The sequence below is a fragment of the Leguminivora glycinivorella genome, chromosome 18 (assembly GCF_023078275.1).
Source record: "Leguminivora glycinivorella isolate SPB_JAAS2020 chromosome 18, LegGlyc_1.1, whole genome shotgun sequence".
Taxonomy (NCBI): Eukaryota; Metazoa; Arthropoda; class Insecta; order Lepidoptera; family Tortricidae; genus Leguminivora; species Leguminivora glycinivorella.
Window position 1 is genome coordinate 17,913,149 of NC_062988.1, and position 16,090 is coordinate 17,929,238.

Below are 16,090 nucleotides of genomic sequence, written 5' to 3' on the forward strand. Positions count from 1 at the left end.
AATCTGTGCTCGCCTAGCCAAGGTGACAATCGCTTGCGCTAAAACAACAAAACACTTTGTGTCTCATCATCCACATTGTTGCTCATATAAGCATTGTATTTACTTACAGCTTGACAAAAAAGTGTAGATATTGTTTTTTAGCATAGCAACATTGACTTCTTCCTGCCTCGCACAGCTAAACCACAGTATAATAAAGAGTAGGTACTATCGTACAGTATGGCCACTCCCGCTCCCCTCTGAAAGCGCCGCCCGCCCCCTCTCGGTTACCTAACAGTTACCGCCTGTCAAAAACGCGAACAGTCGACCTGTCATATTTCACTCATACAAGCATAGTACGCGTTCACCTACACGAGCTTGATACACCGGTCAAATCTTACATGAAAATCATTTCTAAAAAAACGGTTCACATTGACAAAGTGTGATGTAAAGCTGGATTTTGGTATGTTATTTTTTGGGTTATTTGGGGTCCTTGGGGGAATGTAAGACTATATTTTGCAAGCAAAAAAAAAGTGTGCTAACTTCGTAATTTAAAAAAAAAAGTAAAAAAATCGGACTTTTTTTGGTTTTTATTTTTTTATTAAAAAACTATGCGTTTTTGGTCAAAAGTTGCTTAGTAAAGTTGAAAGCGCATTAAATTTCAAACAGTTTGACATCTTTTTTATCAATGTCTGTCAAATAGTTTTCGAGATATGAAGCGTCAAAAAAGGTTAATTTTTGACGCATTTATAAAATGTAGCGTTTTGCCAATATTTTTAGACAAATATCTGCAAAATACTTCATGATATGATATATATTGCAATATAACTTTGTATAAAATTTATTTTGCTTTAGTTTTAGTGCAAATAAAGGTCAGTAAGACGAATAGTTACTTTGGTAAACAAAAAAAAATCTATAAATAGTCTGGTAGATTGGTTAAGGTAAAATAGTTTACGCTAAAAGTTTTAGGTTTTACTTTTTCCTTTGTGAGGGCCCTGGTTCTGCATCTTGATGGCACAACTCCTGTAGTGATAGAAAGTCCACTTAAGTTGTATTTGACCACCAATTGCTGTGAAATAAACTACGGGAAGGAAAAGCGCCCACGCCAATTATTAAGATACTGGAGAAGTGGTATTCCTAGCAGAAGAACGTAGTAAGATGGAAGTCAACTCTGTCCACAGCCAGCGGGCTAAACTGTGGCGTGAGACAAGGAGGCAGTATGTCTCCAGCTCTCTTAAGCGTGTACATGGATGGGCTGTCGCAGGCTTTGACGAGTACCGAGGTTGGCTGCTCCATCAATGGGCAAATGATAAATCACATCGCATATGCAGACGATATGGTCATACTAGCACCATCGGTGGGAGCTATGCGTAAGTTACTTGCAGAATACGAGAGATACGCCAGCCAGCATAACATGAGATACAATCCGGACAAGTCTGAATTTATGCTCATGGAGGCAGCACATATGCCCACACATGTACCATCTCTTTTGCTTGATGGATTTCAATTGCGGAGAGTACACGAAGTCAAATATCTTGGCCACATCTTGTTGTTTTTTTTTTATTATAAATGGGCTTACTCTTGACCACAGACTAGCCAAAGGCAAAGACGTGGCCTACGATGGAGTGAGCTCGAGCTCGTCCAGTTTAAAAAACCAGGAGGACATAGAAAGGCAGAGGGGGGCCACCGCAGTAAGGGCAAACATGTTGGCTAGAAGATTCGCCAAATGTAGTGACAGCGTAAAAAGACAGCTGTTCCTCAGTTTTTGTACAAGCGTGTATACTGTCGAGTTATGGTCCGACTACACCTGCGCGGCGGTGAGAGACCTGCGCGTGCAATACAACACATACTATGTACTGATATTTCGTTAAACGGAGAATACTATGATTCGGGCACGTCCACGACAACGCTCGTGAGATCGCATCGATGTTATTGACCCTCAGTGATATTCTTTAAAAACCAGTCCGTTCAAGAACAAATTCGGAACAATCTGATTCAATTAATGAGAGTTTTCTACTCGTAAATATTTTTTCCGCCAAGCGGCGATCCTGAGGTCTTTCTGATCGTAAACTTAACTTACTAAATAAATGTTGATTTGATATACGCAAATATGTGTCTGAGTAATACTTGAACAGCCCCCAAATAATAATAATTCGTTCTCCGCTACGCCTCCTGTAAATATATGTAAACTATCCCATTTGGCCATTACCATCCACCGATTATTTCTGATCCAGTTATACTAGACTTATGATATAATCCTATTTTTTTAAATAACTGGCACTCTTTTGGTCTTAAATGAAAGCTAGTGAAATTTTCTACATTTTTATTTTACAATTTATGTAATAGCCTGAGTTGTTTTGCTGATATCAGTCTCAAAATATGAGCAAAACGAATATTTTTATAGTAAGGGGAAAAAAGCTCTTTTTTTGACGCTTCATATCTCAAAAAATATTTGACGGACATTGATAAAAAAGATGTCAAACTGTTTGGAATTTAATGCACTTTCAACATTACAAAGCAATTTATGACCAAAAATGCATAGTTTTTTAATAAAACGGCAAAAACCAAAAAAAGTTTGATTTTTTTACTTTTTTTTTTAAATTACGAAGTTAGCACACCATTTTTTTGCTTGCAAAATATGGTCTTACATTCCCCCAAGGACCCCAAATAACATACCAAAAATGCAGCTTTACATCACACTTTGTTTTTTTATTTCTCTTTTTGACCAGTGTATTATGTCAAATTACAATTTTGGAAAAAGCCGACATAGTGGACCGATTTTCATGAAACATGGCTAAGAACACTCCCGACTAACTCAGCTTTCAAACAAAACAGTGAGTGAAATTCGTAATTCGAGTTTTTTTCTTTTAAGTCCGACTTACGCTTTACTGTAGATTTCTAATAGAATTTCCTGTAATCTATAGATTGAAAACTGTCTCGTGTATTTTTTTGAAAATTTTACGCTAATTAGTTTCGGAAATAAGGTCATTTTTTGCCTATTTTCTTAAATAACTTAAAAATTACCTTACTAAAAATTATTAAAAAAATATTTTTGAAAAACTTATGAAAACCTCTTTCATTTGATATGTAACACAATATAGTTCTAGAAACTTTGATTTTTAATTTTCACTTTTACCCCCCAAAAGTGGCCGCTATAATTAAATTTTCTTAATTTAAATTACATGTCCGTCTTTGGGTCACAGTTTACATATGCGTGCCAAATTTCAAGTTAATCGGTTCAGTAGTAGAGGGAGTTCAAGTCCCACCCATGGTAGTGATTTTTCCCCCTGAAATTCATTTTCAGTTTATAATATTTTAGTGATATCAAACAAATTTCGACGATTTCGTATGCATTTTGAGCAAAAACTTAACATTCATTAAAGAAAATTGCAGGAAAGGGCCAACTTTCATGATGGATCACGCGAAAACTATAAGTGCTGGAACCAGTGTCAATGAATGATTTGTAGTAAATTTATTAAGGATTTCTTTGTTCCTACACGCTTTTTCTGTATCTTCAACGGTTAATTTTGTCAGAAATCGAGAAAAACCGCATTTTCGGCTATTTAAAGGGGGGAAGAGGGGTGACGCAGAGGAGGGAGGGATGGTGAGGGTTGATGAAAAATAACTTCGGCCTATAATGTACATATCCCAGTCAAAAAAAATCTTCCATTAATTATGCCAAGATTTTCATACATAACTTTCCAGGAGCAATGTACTATAAAATCACTCTTCCATATTAGCGCGGTTTCGTGCCGTTGTCGCTACGGTGCATAAACGGCACGTTGGCTACGCTCTAGCCTTGACAAATGCCGCCCGACGGAGCGTGGAGGAAAGCCGTGCGCGTTCGACAGCGTTTTTTTGGCGTTTCCACTTGAGAAGCGATACGAGACAGTGACGAGTAAAAAATGCTGTCTTCGTAAATAGAGGAATAATAGAATTCTCGGTATTTGTAACTAGGCCGGACTTAGCACCACCTAGCCACCTACTGACAAAACGAAATGGCTACTTTAGTTTGTTACTTTTACTTATATTAATAAAAGGCACGAATATCAATTGGTAAATAATATATAATCACTTTCTATTCAGAAATGTACAAGTAATCACTAAGACCCGTTCTCGCTCGAAGTCCAGTACAAAGTGAGGCGCGCCGGTGTTCTCCCTTCCACGTCAACTCGGTGGCGTGAGAACCCGTCGGCCCAGCTCTGCTTGCTCGGATGTGACGTCAGCCGACGTCAACCAGTGCTGCCATCTCTCGGCGACAACATCCGGCCCTCCTGCGTACGCATTACGTCCCCGAATGCGTTGACGTCTAATGCATATGCTGCGAACAAAGTATACCTTTAGTGTTTATCACATCATACGCGACCGATAGGTATTATCAATTTCAACGAGTGGCGTATCGCCGTGTCCCGGCTATTCCATCAGCGGCTAGCTTTTGACACCGATACGCTCACTCAATGTGTTCTCTAGAGTCTATTATTCCATCATCGGCCAATAAACTCAAGTTCTCACATTATAAGTAACTTGTATCATAAAAACATCATGTACGAAAGTATATGCACAGTTTTTCATTTTTATTAGCTTTATTGTTCCATCAGCGGCCAATCTCATGCTAATCTTCACTTCACTGTAACATATACTTATTCGTAGCATTATGCATTAGACACAACATACAATATGACAGTTAACTGATCAATGGAATATTTACTTTATCAATTTCTAAATGTTGTAAACTATATTTTATCGAATAAATGGATTTGCACAATTAGATTCATCTTTTTATTTATTTATGAAGACTTTATTAATGATTCATACATTGCATACCTGACAACATCCGGTTTACACATCCGGGAATACTTGGTCGACCTGTGCGTCTGTGACACGAACCCAGGGCTTCATATTCTCTGCACACGTGACACCCTCGTATCGTCTTGTGGTCCTCTCAGCGCCTCGCATGTCTGCTACTTTGTACCGGTCATGACCTAGTACCTCTACAACTTGGAACGGTCCCTTGTAAATAGGCAGTAATTTTGTGCTCTGGCCATCATTGCTTTGACTTGGTATCTTAATAACAACTAGCTCTCCTATAGCGTATACTCGGGCTTCCTTTCTTTTGGCGTCAAATAATTGTTTTTGTTTCTCTGCAGCTTTCTTAATGTTTTCATCAACTTTCTTTCTTAAGGCTGTTACATCTACTGCTTGCTCAATCTCGTCAACAAGGTTATCGGAATCAGTTTGCAATCGATAGCCAAAAAATACTTCGCTGGGGACAGCAGCGGTGGCTTTATTAATTGTGGAATTGATGCCTTGCTGTATATTGGTGACATGGGTGTCCCATTTATTGTTATCGGTATCGGCTCCTTTACTACGCAACGCTTCCAAAATTGTAAGATTGTACCGTTCAACCTGGCCGTTCGAACGCGGCATTGCTGTAGCTATAACATGTTGCCTAATCTTTCCCTCAATACAAAAATCACGAAACATTTTAGATGTAAACGCACTTCCCGCATCACATATAATCCTCTTGGGGTTTCCGAATACTTTAAAGATCTTATTTAATTCATTTATCACGCATTTACTTTTAGTGTTTTGCACCGGGGCTATAAAAACGAACTTTGTAAATGAATCAACAATGACTAACAAGTAGGTATTCCTTTTTGTGGTTTTCACGAAGGGTCCCAAGTGGTCTATATGTAAGGTGTGGAACGGCCTAGCATATTTAGGTATAGGAAACAATTTACCAGCTTTTCTTCCATGAACATTTTTACTGTAAATGCAGTTAACACAGTTATTTACATACTTTGTTACAATCTTTTTCATGTGAGAAAACCAATATTTACTTTTTATGCGTTCAATCGTCTTGTCTACAGCAAAATGCCCTATATCGTCGTGGTTAGCCCTTATCACCTGCCATATGCATTGTTTAGGTACTAACCATCTCCTACCATATTCAGTTCTACGGTAAACTTTATTTCCCAGCAATTCGTAGTTGTTAAAAATTTGTTTATGCGACTCGGCCTCGCCTGACGCTAAGATATCCTTAATTGAGCATATACACGGATCTTGCAATTGTACTGACAATAGCCAATCAGACTCTAAAACATTTATGGCCATCACACTTTCATTAACAGGGGCCGCGGAATTACCAACTGGATTTCTGCTTAGCGCGTCCACGTGTTGCATTTGCGTTCCAGGTCTATGTATAATTTCAAAATTGAACTCTTGTGTTTGTAGTACCCACCTACCTATTCGCGAATTAATTTCTTGCTTCATAATAGTATACCGCACCGCATTGCAATCAGTTACGATTTTAAATTCGTTTCCCAACAAATAATGCCTAAACTTCTTCAAACTCACGACAATGGCCAAAAACTCGAGTTCAAACGAATGGTATTTTTTTTCTTCGACTGTTGTCTGTCGACTATAGAAATAAATCGGTTTTTCACCATCTTTTGTAACTTTTACCACTATACACCCGATTCCATCACGAGACGCGTCAGTGTATAAAATTATCGGTAATTTGGGGTCAAATATAGTAAGCAGCGCGTTTGTTAATAACTCATGTTTTAATGCGTTTACAGCTTTATTTTGCTCTTCACCCCATTCCCAGGTTACGCCTTTTTTTAACAGTTTTGTCAAAGGACTACACAAAACTGCACAGTTTTTGACAAATTTTCGAAAAAAGTTTACTAGACCAAGAAATTGCCTAACTTGATGGACATTTTCAGGTATTGGGTAATCTTTGATTGCTGACAGTTTTTTTGTGCCCGGTCGGACGCCTTCGCCCGATATATCATATCCGAGAAAGTTAATTTTGTTTTAAAAAAAAATTGCATTTTTCTAAATTAATTGTTAGACCATTTTCTTGTAACAGACTCAAAACTGACTCTAGATATTGTATGTTTTCATCTAGTGTCTCTGTCGCTATTAATAAATCGTCCATGAAACATATAACTCGTCCAAATCTAAGTTTACCCAGTACCGTGTCCATCAATCTCTGAAAAACCGCCGGTCCGTTACAATTTCCGAACGGCATCCGTAAAAATTCATACTTTGAATCACATGTAATGAACGCAAATTTGGGGATAGCCTCATCTTTAATTTTAATTTGATAATATCCAGACTTTAGATCTAATGATGTAAAATATTTACATCCGCGCATTCTATCTATCAAATCTTCAACAATCGGCATCGGGTATTTTTCCTTTACAGTTATTTTATTTAATTGTCTATAGTCGACACACAATCGCTTCTGGCCATTGGGTTTGTCAACTAATAACACCGGACTCGCGTACGGTGAGTTACTCTCACGTATTATATTGTTTTTCAATAAATCGTCAACTATTTCGCGGGTAACTTTCTTTTCCGATTCCGACATACGATATGGTCGCTGACATACAGGCTTGTTCGTAGTAACTTCAATGTCGAGCTCCACGCATGATGTTTCCCCCAAATTGGATAAGTCATTTGCTACGCATTTCGGATATTTTGTAAAAAGTTTATTTAGAATTTGTACATGTTCTGCATTATCGGCATTGAACATTGATGTTTCAATCAAACAAATCTGTTCTTTTGTAATTGGTTGAAACATCAATGTGTTGCCCACTCTGGTATACATAATATTTTCATTTTCGGTAAAATTTCTACCTATTAAAGTGTCACATCCAGATAACTCGTTTATCACATAAAAATCCACCTCTAAACGAACTTTATCCAATTTGAGCGTCACTGATACTACTTCCGTAACCTCACTACATATCTCTTTTTTGTATCCCGTCAGCGTAACCGGCACGTCTAACTTTCGCGGTACTAACTTCAACTTTGCAACCAGATCCGATTCCATTAATGAGCACGCGCTGCCCATATCAATAAAAGCTTGATGTTTACAATCATTTAGATACACATCTTTATAAAATTTTTCTTTCGTATTAGACGTACTAATAAACTTCACTTCAGCCGACTTCTCGGTCTTTGTTTTCGGTTTGGATCTACATACCGCCTCTAAATGTCCCGGTTTTTGACAAAAGTTACATTTAATGGAGTCTTTTTGATTACAATCAATCTTTTTGTGCCCCACTTCACCGCAAGAAAAACAAGTAATTCTTGTCTGCGAATGGTCGATACTAACAGAGCCCTGATTATTGGTTTGTTCTATTTTTCTAAAAACCGACCCACCATTGTTAGACCGAGAAGTTTGCTGTTTATGTGTCACATTCATTGTATTATTTTTATTTAACAATTTCGCTTCTACCGTCGAATATGTTTTTCCATGTAAAAATGAAGCTAATTCCTCACAATATTGGAAATTGCCCGCCTCTGCCGCTGTACAAATATTTTTATCGCCTATTGTCCCTACTATAATCGAAACCACATCCTTCTCTTTAAACGCAAGTCGCAGCCGATCAATCTTACTTTTTTGCTGGAAGTAGAACTCATACAACGATTGCCCTTCCGTGGGTTTAGCACTCATTAAATCCGATAACAATGTGAACATATTTCTATTTATTTGGAACGTATCTAACATTTCATTGCGCCAATCTTTCCAGTCCCAAGAAGTCCAACACGTACGGTTTTTTTGTAACGAATCGTACCAAGTTTTTGCAGTATTTCGAAGCTTTTGTAACGCCTGATATTTAATTACTTTATCTGACCAACCGAAAGCCCGAGCATTAGCATCAACAACATTTAGCCACATAGATATATCATCAATCAAGGGATCAAATTCTGGAATGACCGACGATAATAATGCATTCTGACTCACGGTTTCGGAGCGCTTACGACTTCGCTTGGTTTTCCGCCGATGTCGCCTGTTGTCTCCAGAGCTGCTGCTACTACTACTTGACGACGAACTGCTTCGAGACGTGCTTGACTCCGAGGTCGAACTGTCTTTACGTTTACGTTTTCTATGAGAACTTTTATTTTTACTTCTACTTTTACGACTTATTTCCCTACTTTTCCTTTTTGGCGCCATGGCGCAGGTCGAGCACTTCTGATATTAATAAAAGGCACGAATATCAATTGGTAAATAATATATAATCACTTTCTATTCAGAAATGTACAAGTAATCACTAAGACCCGTTCTCGCTCGAAGTCCAGTACAAAAGTGAGGCGCGCCGGTGTTCTCCCTTCCACGTCAACTCGGTGGCGTGAGAACCCGTCGGCCCAGCTCTGCTTGCTCGGATGTGACGTCAGCCGACGTCAACCAGTGCTGCCATCTCTCGGCGACAACACTTACTTGGCTGGCGCGATAACCTAAAATGCGTTTCATATTCATTTTTCAATGCAACCATGGTATTTGACAGTGGTGTTTATAGGTGGTGGTTTTTATGCGTGCAAAAACGACGGGGTGTTATAAGTTTGACGTGTCTGTCTGTCTGTCTCTGTGTCTGTCTGTCTGTGGCATCGTAGCTCCCGAACGGATGAACCGATTTAGGTTTAGTTTTTTTTGTCTGAAAGATCATGTGATCAGAGATTTCATGAAAATCGGTCTTTTATTTCGCGGTCGCGGTCGTTTTTTCAAAATTTTAATTTTGTTACAGTAGAACAGTAGAACAACAAAACAAAACACAACATGCAATTACAGGCTAAGTTTGGTGTCCTAGGAAGTCACGCAAGTGATGAGCACAGGTATTTGTTCCTGAGTCATGGATGTTTTCTATGTATATAAGTATTTATATATTATATATATCTTTGTCTGAGTACCCACAACACAAGCCTTCTTGAGCTTACCGTGGGCCTCAGTCAATCTGTGTAAGAATGTCCTATTGTTCACGCCAGTAATTGACTTAAGGTGCGTGAACTTGTATTAATTATTGTATTGTTGTAATAAAATTAGCATCTTGTAAAATTAAGACATATATTTAGAATGATGGTACATTTGACATTGACAAACAAAAATTATATTCTTCTTGACTGACTTATTGTAAGTATTTAAAGGTTATAAAAAAGGTTAGATCGCTAACACCTATAATATTTATTTATTTATTTATTTTTATTTATTTAATAGCAAAGAATTACTTAGAGGGTGCGCTCATGGGCGACAAAGTCATTCGGCGACATTTTTATCGCACGCATTGTAGTCTATGAAACTGCACACACGCCAGCAAGTGTGGCACTCTCATAGAAGCTCATAAACTAGATGTGTGCGAAAAAAAAGTCGTCGAGCAACTTTATCTTAAATGTGAAATTGTTAAAACTCCACTTTTTTAACCCAAAAACTTTATTAAAAGAAACAGCGAGACAAAGGATTGCTTTAACACTAAACTTCAAATCTGATTTTTTCATCCACCCTCAATTGACTTTTATAAAAAAATAACAAAAACGGGTAGCTGAGTAAATATTGCCAGTTGAATGAATTTGACCAGATTTGTAGGCTTTTTCATTAAACATGCCGCGGCCCAAGGACCATATGGGTCCTTAAGTGGAAAATACAAACATCTACACTTAAAGAGAGTGAGGATCTACACAAAGAAAACTATAAACTATCACTTAAAACTAAGGCTCTGAAGCAGCTAGTGGCAGAGGGCACAGTTTAGTAACTGGTCTCTTGAATACACGATCCTTGAATTGCAAGGAAACTACACGAGTCACGCCGTCTGCTCCTGGGTGCTTCGCCACAATTCGTCCCAAAAGCCATTTACCAGGAGGTAAGCGATCATCTTTAACTAAGACAACCGCGCCAACATTTATGTCGGGGTGATTTTGGGACCATTTGTATCGATGTTGCAACATAGTAAGGTACTCAGATTGCCAGCGTCGCCACAGACTTTGTACCATACGTTGCACCTTTTGCCATCGGTTTAAATAGTCAGGTCGAGTGTCGACGAAACTTTCTTCAGGAATAGTAACCGGTGCCTCACCGATCAAGAAATGACCAGGAGTCAACGGGAGTTCATCAACGGTAGAACTAATCAACGTGAGAGGTCGAGAGTTGACACAAGCCTCGACCTGTGTAGCTAGAGTACTAAACTCCTCAAAGGTTAGGCAAGATTCGCCTACGACGCGCTTTAAATGTCCTTTTACGGACTTAACTCCTGCCTCCCACAATCCTCCGAAGTGGGGGGCGCCAGGGGGGATAAAATGCCAAGTTGTGCTGTCGTTAGCTAGCAGCTGGGAGATTTCTTCAACAACATTTTGATCGACTGTTCTTGAACGCGAGGTCTAATTCTTTGGACGCGCCTACAAAATTAGTCCCACAATCACTCCATATCTCTTTACAGTGCCCGCGTCGAGCAGTAAACCGTTTGAAGGCTGCTAAGAACGCAGCACTTGACAGCGAACTGACAAGCTCAAGGTGAATGGCCTTTGTAACCATACACAAGAACACACTTATGTAAGCTTTACAAGTTTTGGTACATCTACCAGAGTACAGTTTCAGCGTAAACGGACCACAAAAGTCTACGCCGCTGGTCAAGAACGGACGTGAAGGATTAACTCTGCACTGTGGTAGATTGCCCATCAAAGGCGTCAAAGTTTGTGCAGTTTGAGTAAAACATGGTTTACATAATCTAATCACCTTTTTTACCAAGTTTTTCGCTCTTAAAATCCAATATTTTTGGTGAACAAGATTTAATGTTAGCGAGTTTCTACCATGTAGTGTTCTCACATGAGCATCAATTACAATTAATTTTGCTAAGTTACATTTGTGATGTAATATTATAGGTGACTTCATGTCGAGTGGTATTTGAGCATTTACAAGTCGGCCACCGACTCTAAGAATTTTATCATTGTCTACTATTGGATTTAAAGAGTGAATGTGACTATTTTTTGGGATAGGTTTGCTCTGTAATAGCAAGCCTATTTCTCTTTCAAAGTAAACAGATTGTGACATTCTAATACAAGTTTTCAGCGCATTTTTAATTTCGCTAGAAGTGAGGTAAGTCAATGATGTGTTATTATTATTTTTAAGAACTTTATCTTTACATGGCCGAAGAAATCGAAAGCAATAGGCCGTCACACGTATGAGTCTAAGTAAACTTGAGTATCGATTGAGATACGTGGTACATTCATCATGTTCAGAGGTGCATAAATAACTAACTTTTGCTTTCGGTTTAGCTTCGAGTGTGGTTTCAGGTATAGTGAAGTTAGGGTAACAAATCTCAACAGACTCTCGAAGAAAGGCTGGACCTTCCCACCATAGCTGTGACTGCATCAGTTCGTCCGGACTGATACCGCGTGAGGCGCAATCAGCGGGGTTATCCGCAGACTTGACATGATGCCATTGACTACTATTTGTAACATTCAAGATTTCGGTAGTGCGGTTACCGACGAATGGCTTCCAAGTGTTTGGAGTTTTACGCAACCAAGCCAAAACTATCGTGGAATCTGTCCAAGCAAACACAGAATTGTCATCAACATTTAGACTTGACTTTACATTTGGTATCAATTTTGAGAGTAGGACAGCCCCACAGAGTTCAAGACGCGGCAATGAGACCTGTTTCACAGGAGAGACCTTCGTTTTGGCAGCGACTAGGCTTACTTTAATCTCATTGTTCGTGATGACTCTGATGTAAATAACCGCAGCGTAGGCGGCGCAAGAGGCGTCACAAAAACCGTGCAACTCAATTTTGACATTCTTCGTGATCCCTAACCAACGTGGAAGCTGAATGGCTTGCATGTGTTCAAAGTTAGTCAGGTAAGTCTGCCATTCAGTTTTCAGGTTTTCAGGAAGTTCAGAGTCCCAGTCCAGGCCGGCCAGCCACAACTTCTGCATAAATATTTTTAACACAATCACGCAAGGTGCTAGCCAACCCAGAGGGTCAAATGTCTTTGCTATCGCAGATAGCACACATCGTTTTGTAACAACGTCGTTGTTATGAGGTAAGTTAACTACAAGTTCGAATATATCACTTTGTGGTCTCCAGGCTATGCCTAGAGCTTTAACCGAATCATCCATTTTAATATTCACTGAACTTTGTAATGCTTTTTGTGAATCGGGAATTTCACTTAACACTTTTTCACTATTAGACGACCACTTGTGAAGAAGAAAACCGCCACGTTTAAATAGTTCAGTTAAACGACTTTGAAGCCGTTGAGTGTCTTCTTCTGTAGCTGAACCCGTCATCAAGTCGTCCATATAAAGATCGGTTTTTAGAAGTTCAGCTTCTGGAAACTCTTCACGTTCATCCTCTGCAAGTTGATGGAGAGTTCTTATGGCAAGATATGGAGCACATGAACTGCCATATGTGACGGTAAGTAACCGATATTCTCGAATCGGCTCTTCTGATGACTCGCGCCACAAGATTCTTTGGTAATCGGTGTCTTGCTTGGATATAAGTATCTGTCGGTACATTTGTTGTATATCAGCTACTAAACAGTACTTGTGTTGTCTCCACCGAGTAACTAAATCACGGATGTCTTGTTGCAGTGGTGGGCCGATGAGAAGCTCGTCGTTAAGTGAGTTTCCATCGACAGGTTTAGCACTTCCGTCGAAAACTACACGCAGCTTCGTAGTGAGACTCGAGTCTCGTATAACAGCGCAATGTGGTAAGTAATAAGCTCTCTTGTTCTTCTCTGCTTCAGGGACGACCTCCATGTGACCGAGTGACTCATATTGTCTCATGAACTTGCTGTATTCTTCGTGAAACTCGGGTCTGCGCTTAAACTTGTTTTCCATCTGATGTAAGCGCTTCAATGCAAGTGGCTTGGAATTACCCAAATTTGGAGCGTCGTCGTCCTTGAAGGGGAGTCGAACCTCGTATCGACCGTCAGTGTTTCGAGTGTGAGTTTTCTTGAAATGCTCTTCGCACTGTATCTCAGGTTGTGACAGAGGCTTCACGTTTGGTGCATATTCATCAATCTCCCAAAACTGACGCAGCAACTGATCCACTTCGACTTGTGTGTGCATCACAACTACGTTGTGAGACTGATGGCCAGACTGAGCAACGTCACCGCTTACCAGCCAGCCCAATCGTGAGTTCAAAGCGACCAGAGACTCGTTGTGTTTTATTACTCCGTTGAGAATAATATGTGCATATACAACTGCACCTAAGAGCACGTCGATAGACCCTGGCTTGTGAAAGTGTGGATCCGCAAGATCTGGAATCTCAGAAGAAGGCCAGGCATCCGATGGGAGCTCTCGTGCTGGTAATCTCGAATTTATTCGTCTAAGGACGTACGCCTTAGCTGTGATTATGTGTGATGGATCTCTAACTGCATGGAAGTTCAACTTAACTTGTGACTTGGTTGTCGTAGGTACAGGTGATATACCAGTGATTCTGCCGTTGACTGAAGTGCGCTCGAGATTCAGTAGTTGAGCTACCGCTTCAGTAACGAAGTTAGACTGCGAGCACGGATCAATCAGTGCTCTCAAGATGATTGTGTCGCCGTTCCTCGCCTTAACTGCAATGCGCGCAGTCGCCAAAATAACTTCTTCGCTGTCGCTGTCAACCTCAGCCTTGTAAACTACGGTTGATGTGGTTTGGCTAGTTTCAGGTGTGGTGGGGGTAGTTGCATCGCTTTCAGGCACTGCTGTGGTCTTGTTAGGGTTTGTGAAGTGCAACAGAGTGTGGTGTCGTCGACTACATTTTTTACAGGTGGTGCTCTGCCTACACGCATTAACAGAGTGACCCTTAACAAGGCAATTAAAACAAATGCCATTCTTCTTAATAAAATCCTGACGTTGAGGAACATCTAAGGCGGCAAATTCCTTACAGTGGCAAATATAATGGTTTTGTGAGCAATAAGTGCATTCGCTGTTTACTTCTGTGACAAATGACTTCATAGTTGTGGGTTTTTGAGTTGTCGTATTTTTAGCTAAGTCTTTTTTCTGCGGTTGGTCTTTTTTGTGAGTGACGTTTACCATCTCCATAGAACGAAAACGATTTTCTAAAAATACACAGAGAGTGGTAAATGTGGGTATGTCTTGAGAGGATCCAAGTGACTGTTCCCATTGCTTGTGTGTCTCTAGGTCCAACTTGGATACAACTAAATGTACGATAATTGCGTCCCAGGTGGAAGTGTTTACGTCGAGATTGTCGAGAGAATTCAAACATTCCTTCGTAGTATCTAAAATCTCCTTTAAGCTTTTAAAACATTCTGTGTTCATCTTCTTTTGATTTAAAAGGCGGCTAATTATTGTAGTAACAATCATACGTTTGTTATTGTATCTACTCTCCAGTGTGCTCCAAGCCTTATCGTAATTAGCCTCCGTGAGTGCAAAATGTTTTAGAAGTTGTTCCGCCTCTCCCGATAAACTTGTTTTTAAATAATGATGTTTTTCAATCGTACTTAAATGCACGTTATTATGCACGAGAGATTTAAACAAATCTTTAAAACTTGTCCAGTCGTTATAATTACCGGCGAACTTAGGTATCGATAAAGGAGGTAATTTAGTTCTAATAGGCGTGGTCTCGATATCATTCATTGATAAAAAACTCTGCATACTATTATTTGTTTGTGGTTGACCTTGACCTTTCGAAGACTCCAACAAATAATCCTTTAATGATCCCTTAAATTCTAGGTAAATATCTTCAGTAGTCTCGTACAGACTTTCCGCATTAAATTGTAATTGCTCCAGTTCAGTTTCTGTAACTGTAGTTTTAATTATCTGATGTTGATCTTGATATTTAGACCAATAACTCTCTAATGTTTCTAAACGTGTTTGTAAATAGCCATGTGTATATCTTGATTTCGACGTCTTTTTAGTATTAGTTTGTAACTTCGAAATGCGTTCCGATAACGTTTTTAGTGATGCACAAAGTTGAGCCATTGTTTACGTTTATGACAATAATTCACAACAAATAAGTTCAAAGTCCACTTTCCCGTACTATATCGAGATCAATTTACGTAAAGTTAAATCACTTGTTATCTTTATCTGGCTACAAAGTCTATAAATATGCAGGTTAAAATGACATAAGTTTTTAACCACAAATGTCCACGTAAATGTATTTGTATTAGTCCAAAACACTTCGTAATTATTATTACGACTTATTATTGTCCACGTATTAGCAGTTCAAAATAAACTAAACACTGTTTAAATGTCCAAATTAGTGAAATAGTTCATAAAGGTTTTTAACTTCACTGGTGCACGAAATCAATGTTATAATTTACAGTCTAATCTTACCAACTCGCAGTAATAAACACTTAGCCTTTTATACACTATTGTTCTTAGCAC

The 16,090-nt window shown here is 39.1% G+C and overlaps 2 protein-coding genes across 2 annotated transcripts in view; both read right to left on the reverse strand.

Annotated features, from left to right (window-relative positions):
- The window catches only part of LOC125235742, a 303,327-nt gene that overhangs the window by 140,821 nt on the left and 146,416 nt on the right, over positions 1-16,090 (reverse strand). The window lies entirely within an intron of this gene.
- On the reverse strand, positions 8,734-14,779 carry LOC125235803. The gene is made up of 2 exons (XM_048142391.1): positions 12,014-14,779; positions 8,734-8,862 (listed from the first exon to the last, which is right to left on the reverse strand). The coding sequence occupies exons 1-2, from the start codon at positions 14,777-14,779 to the stop codon at positions 8,734-8,736; spliced, it is 2,895 nt and encodes a 964-aa protein (XP_047998348.1).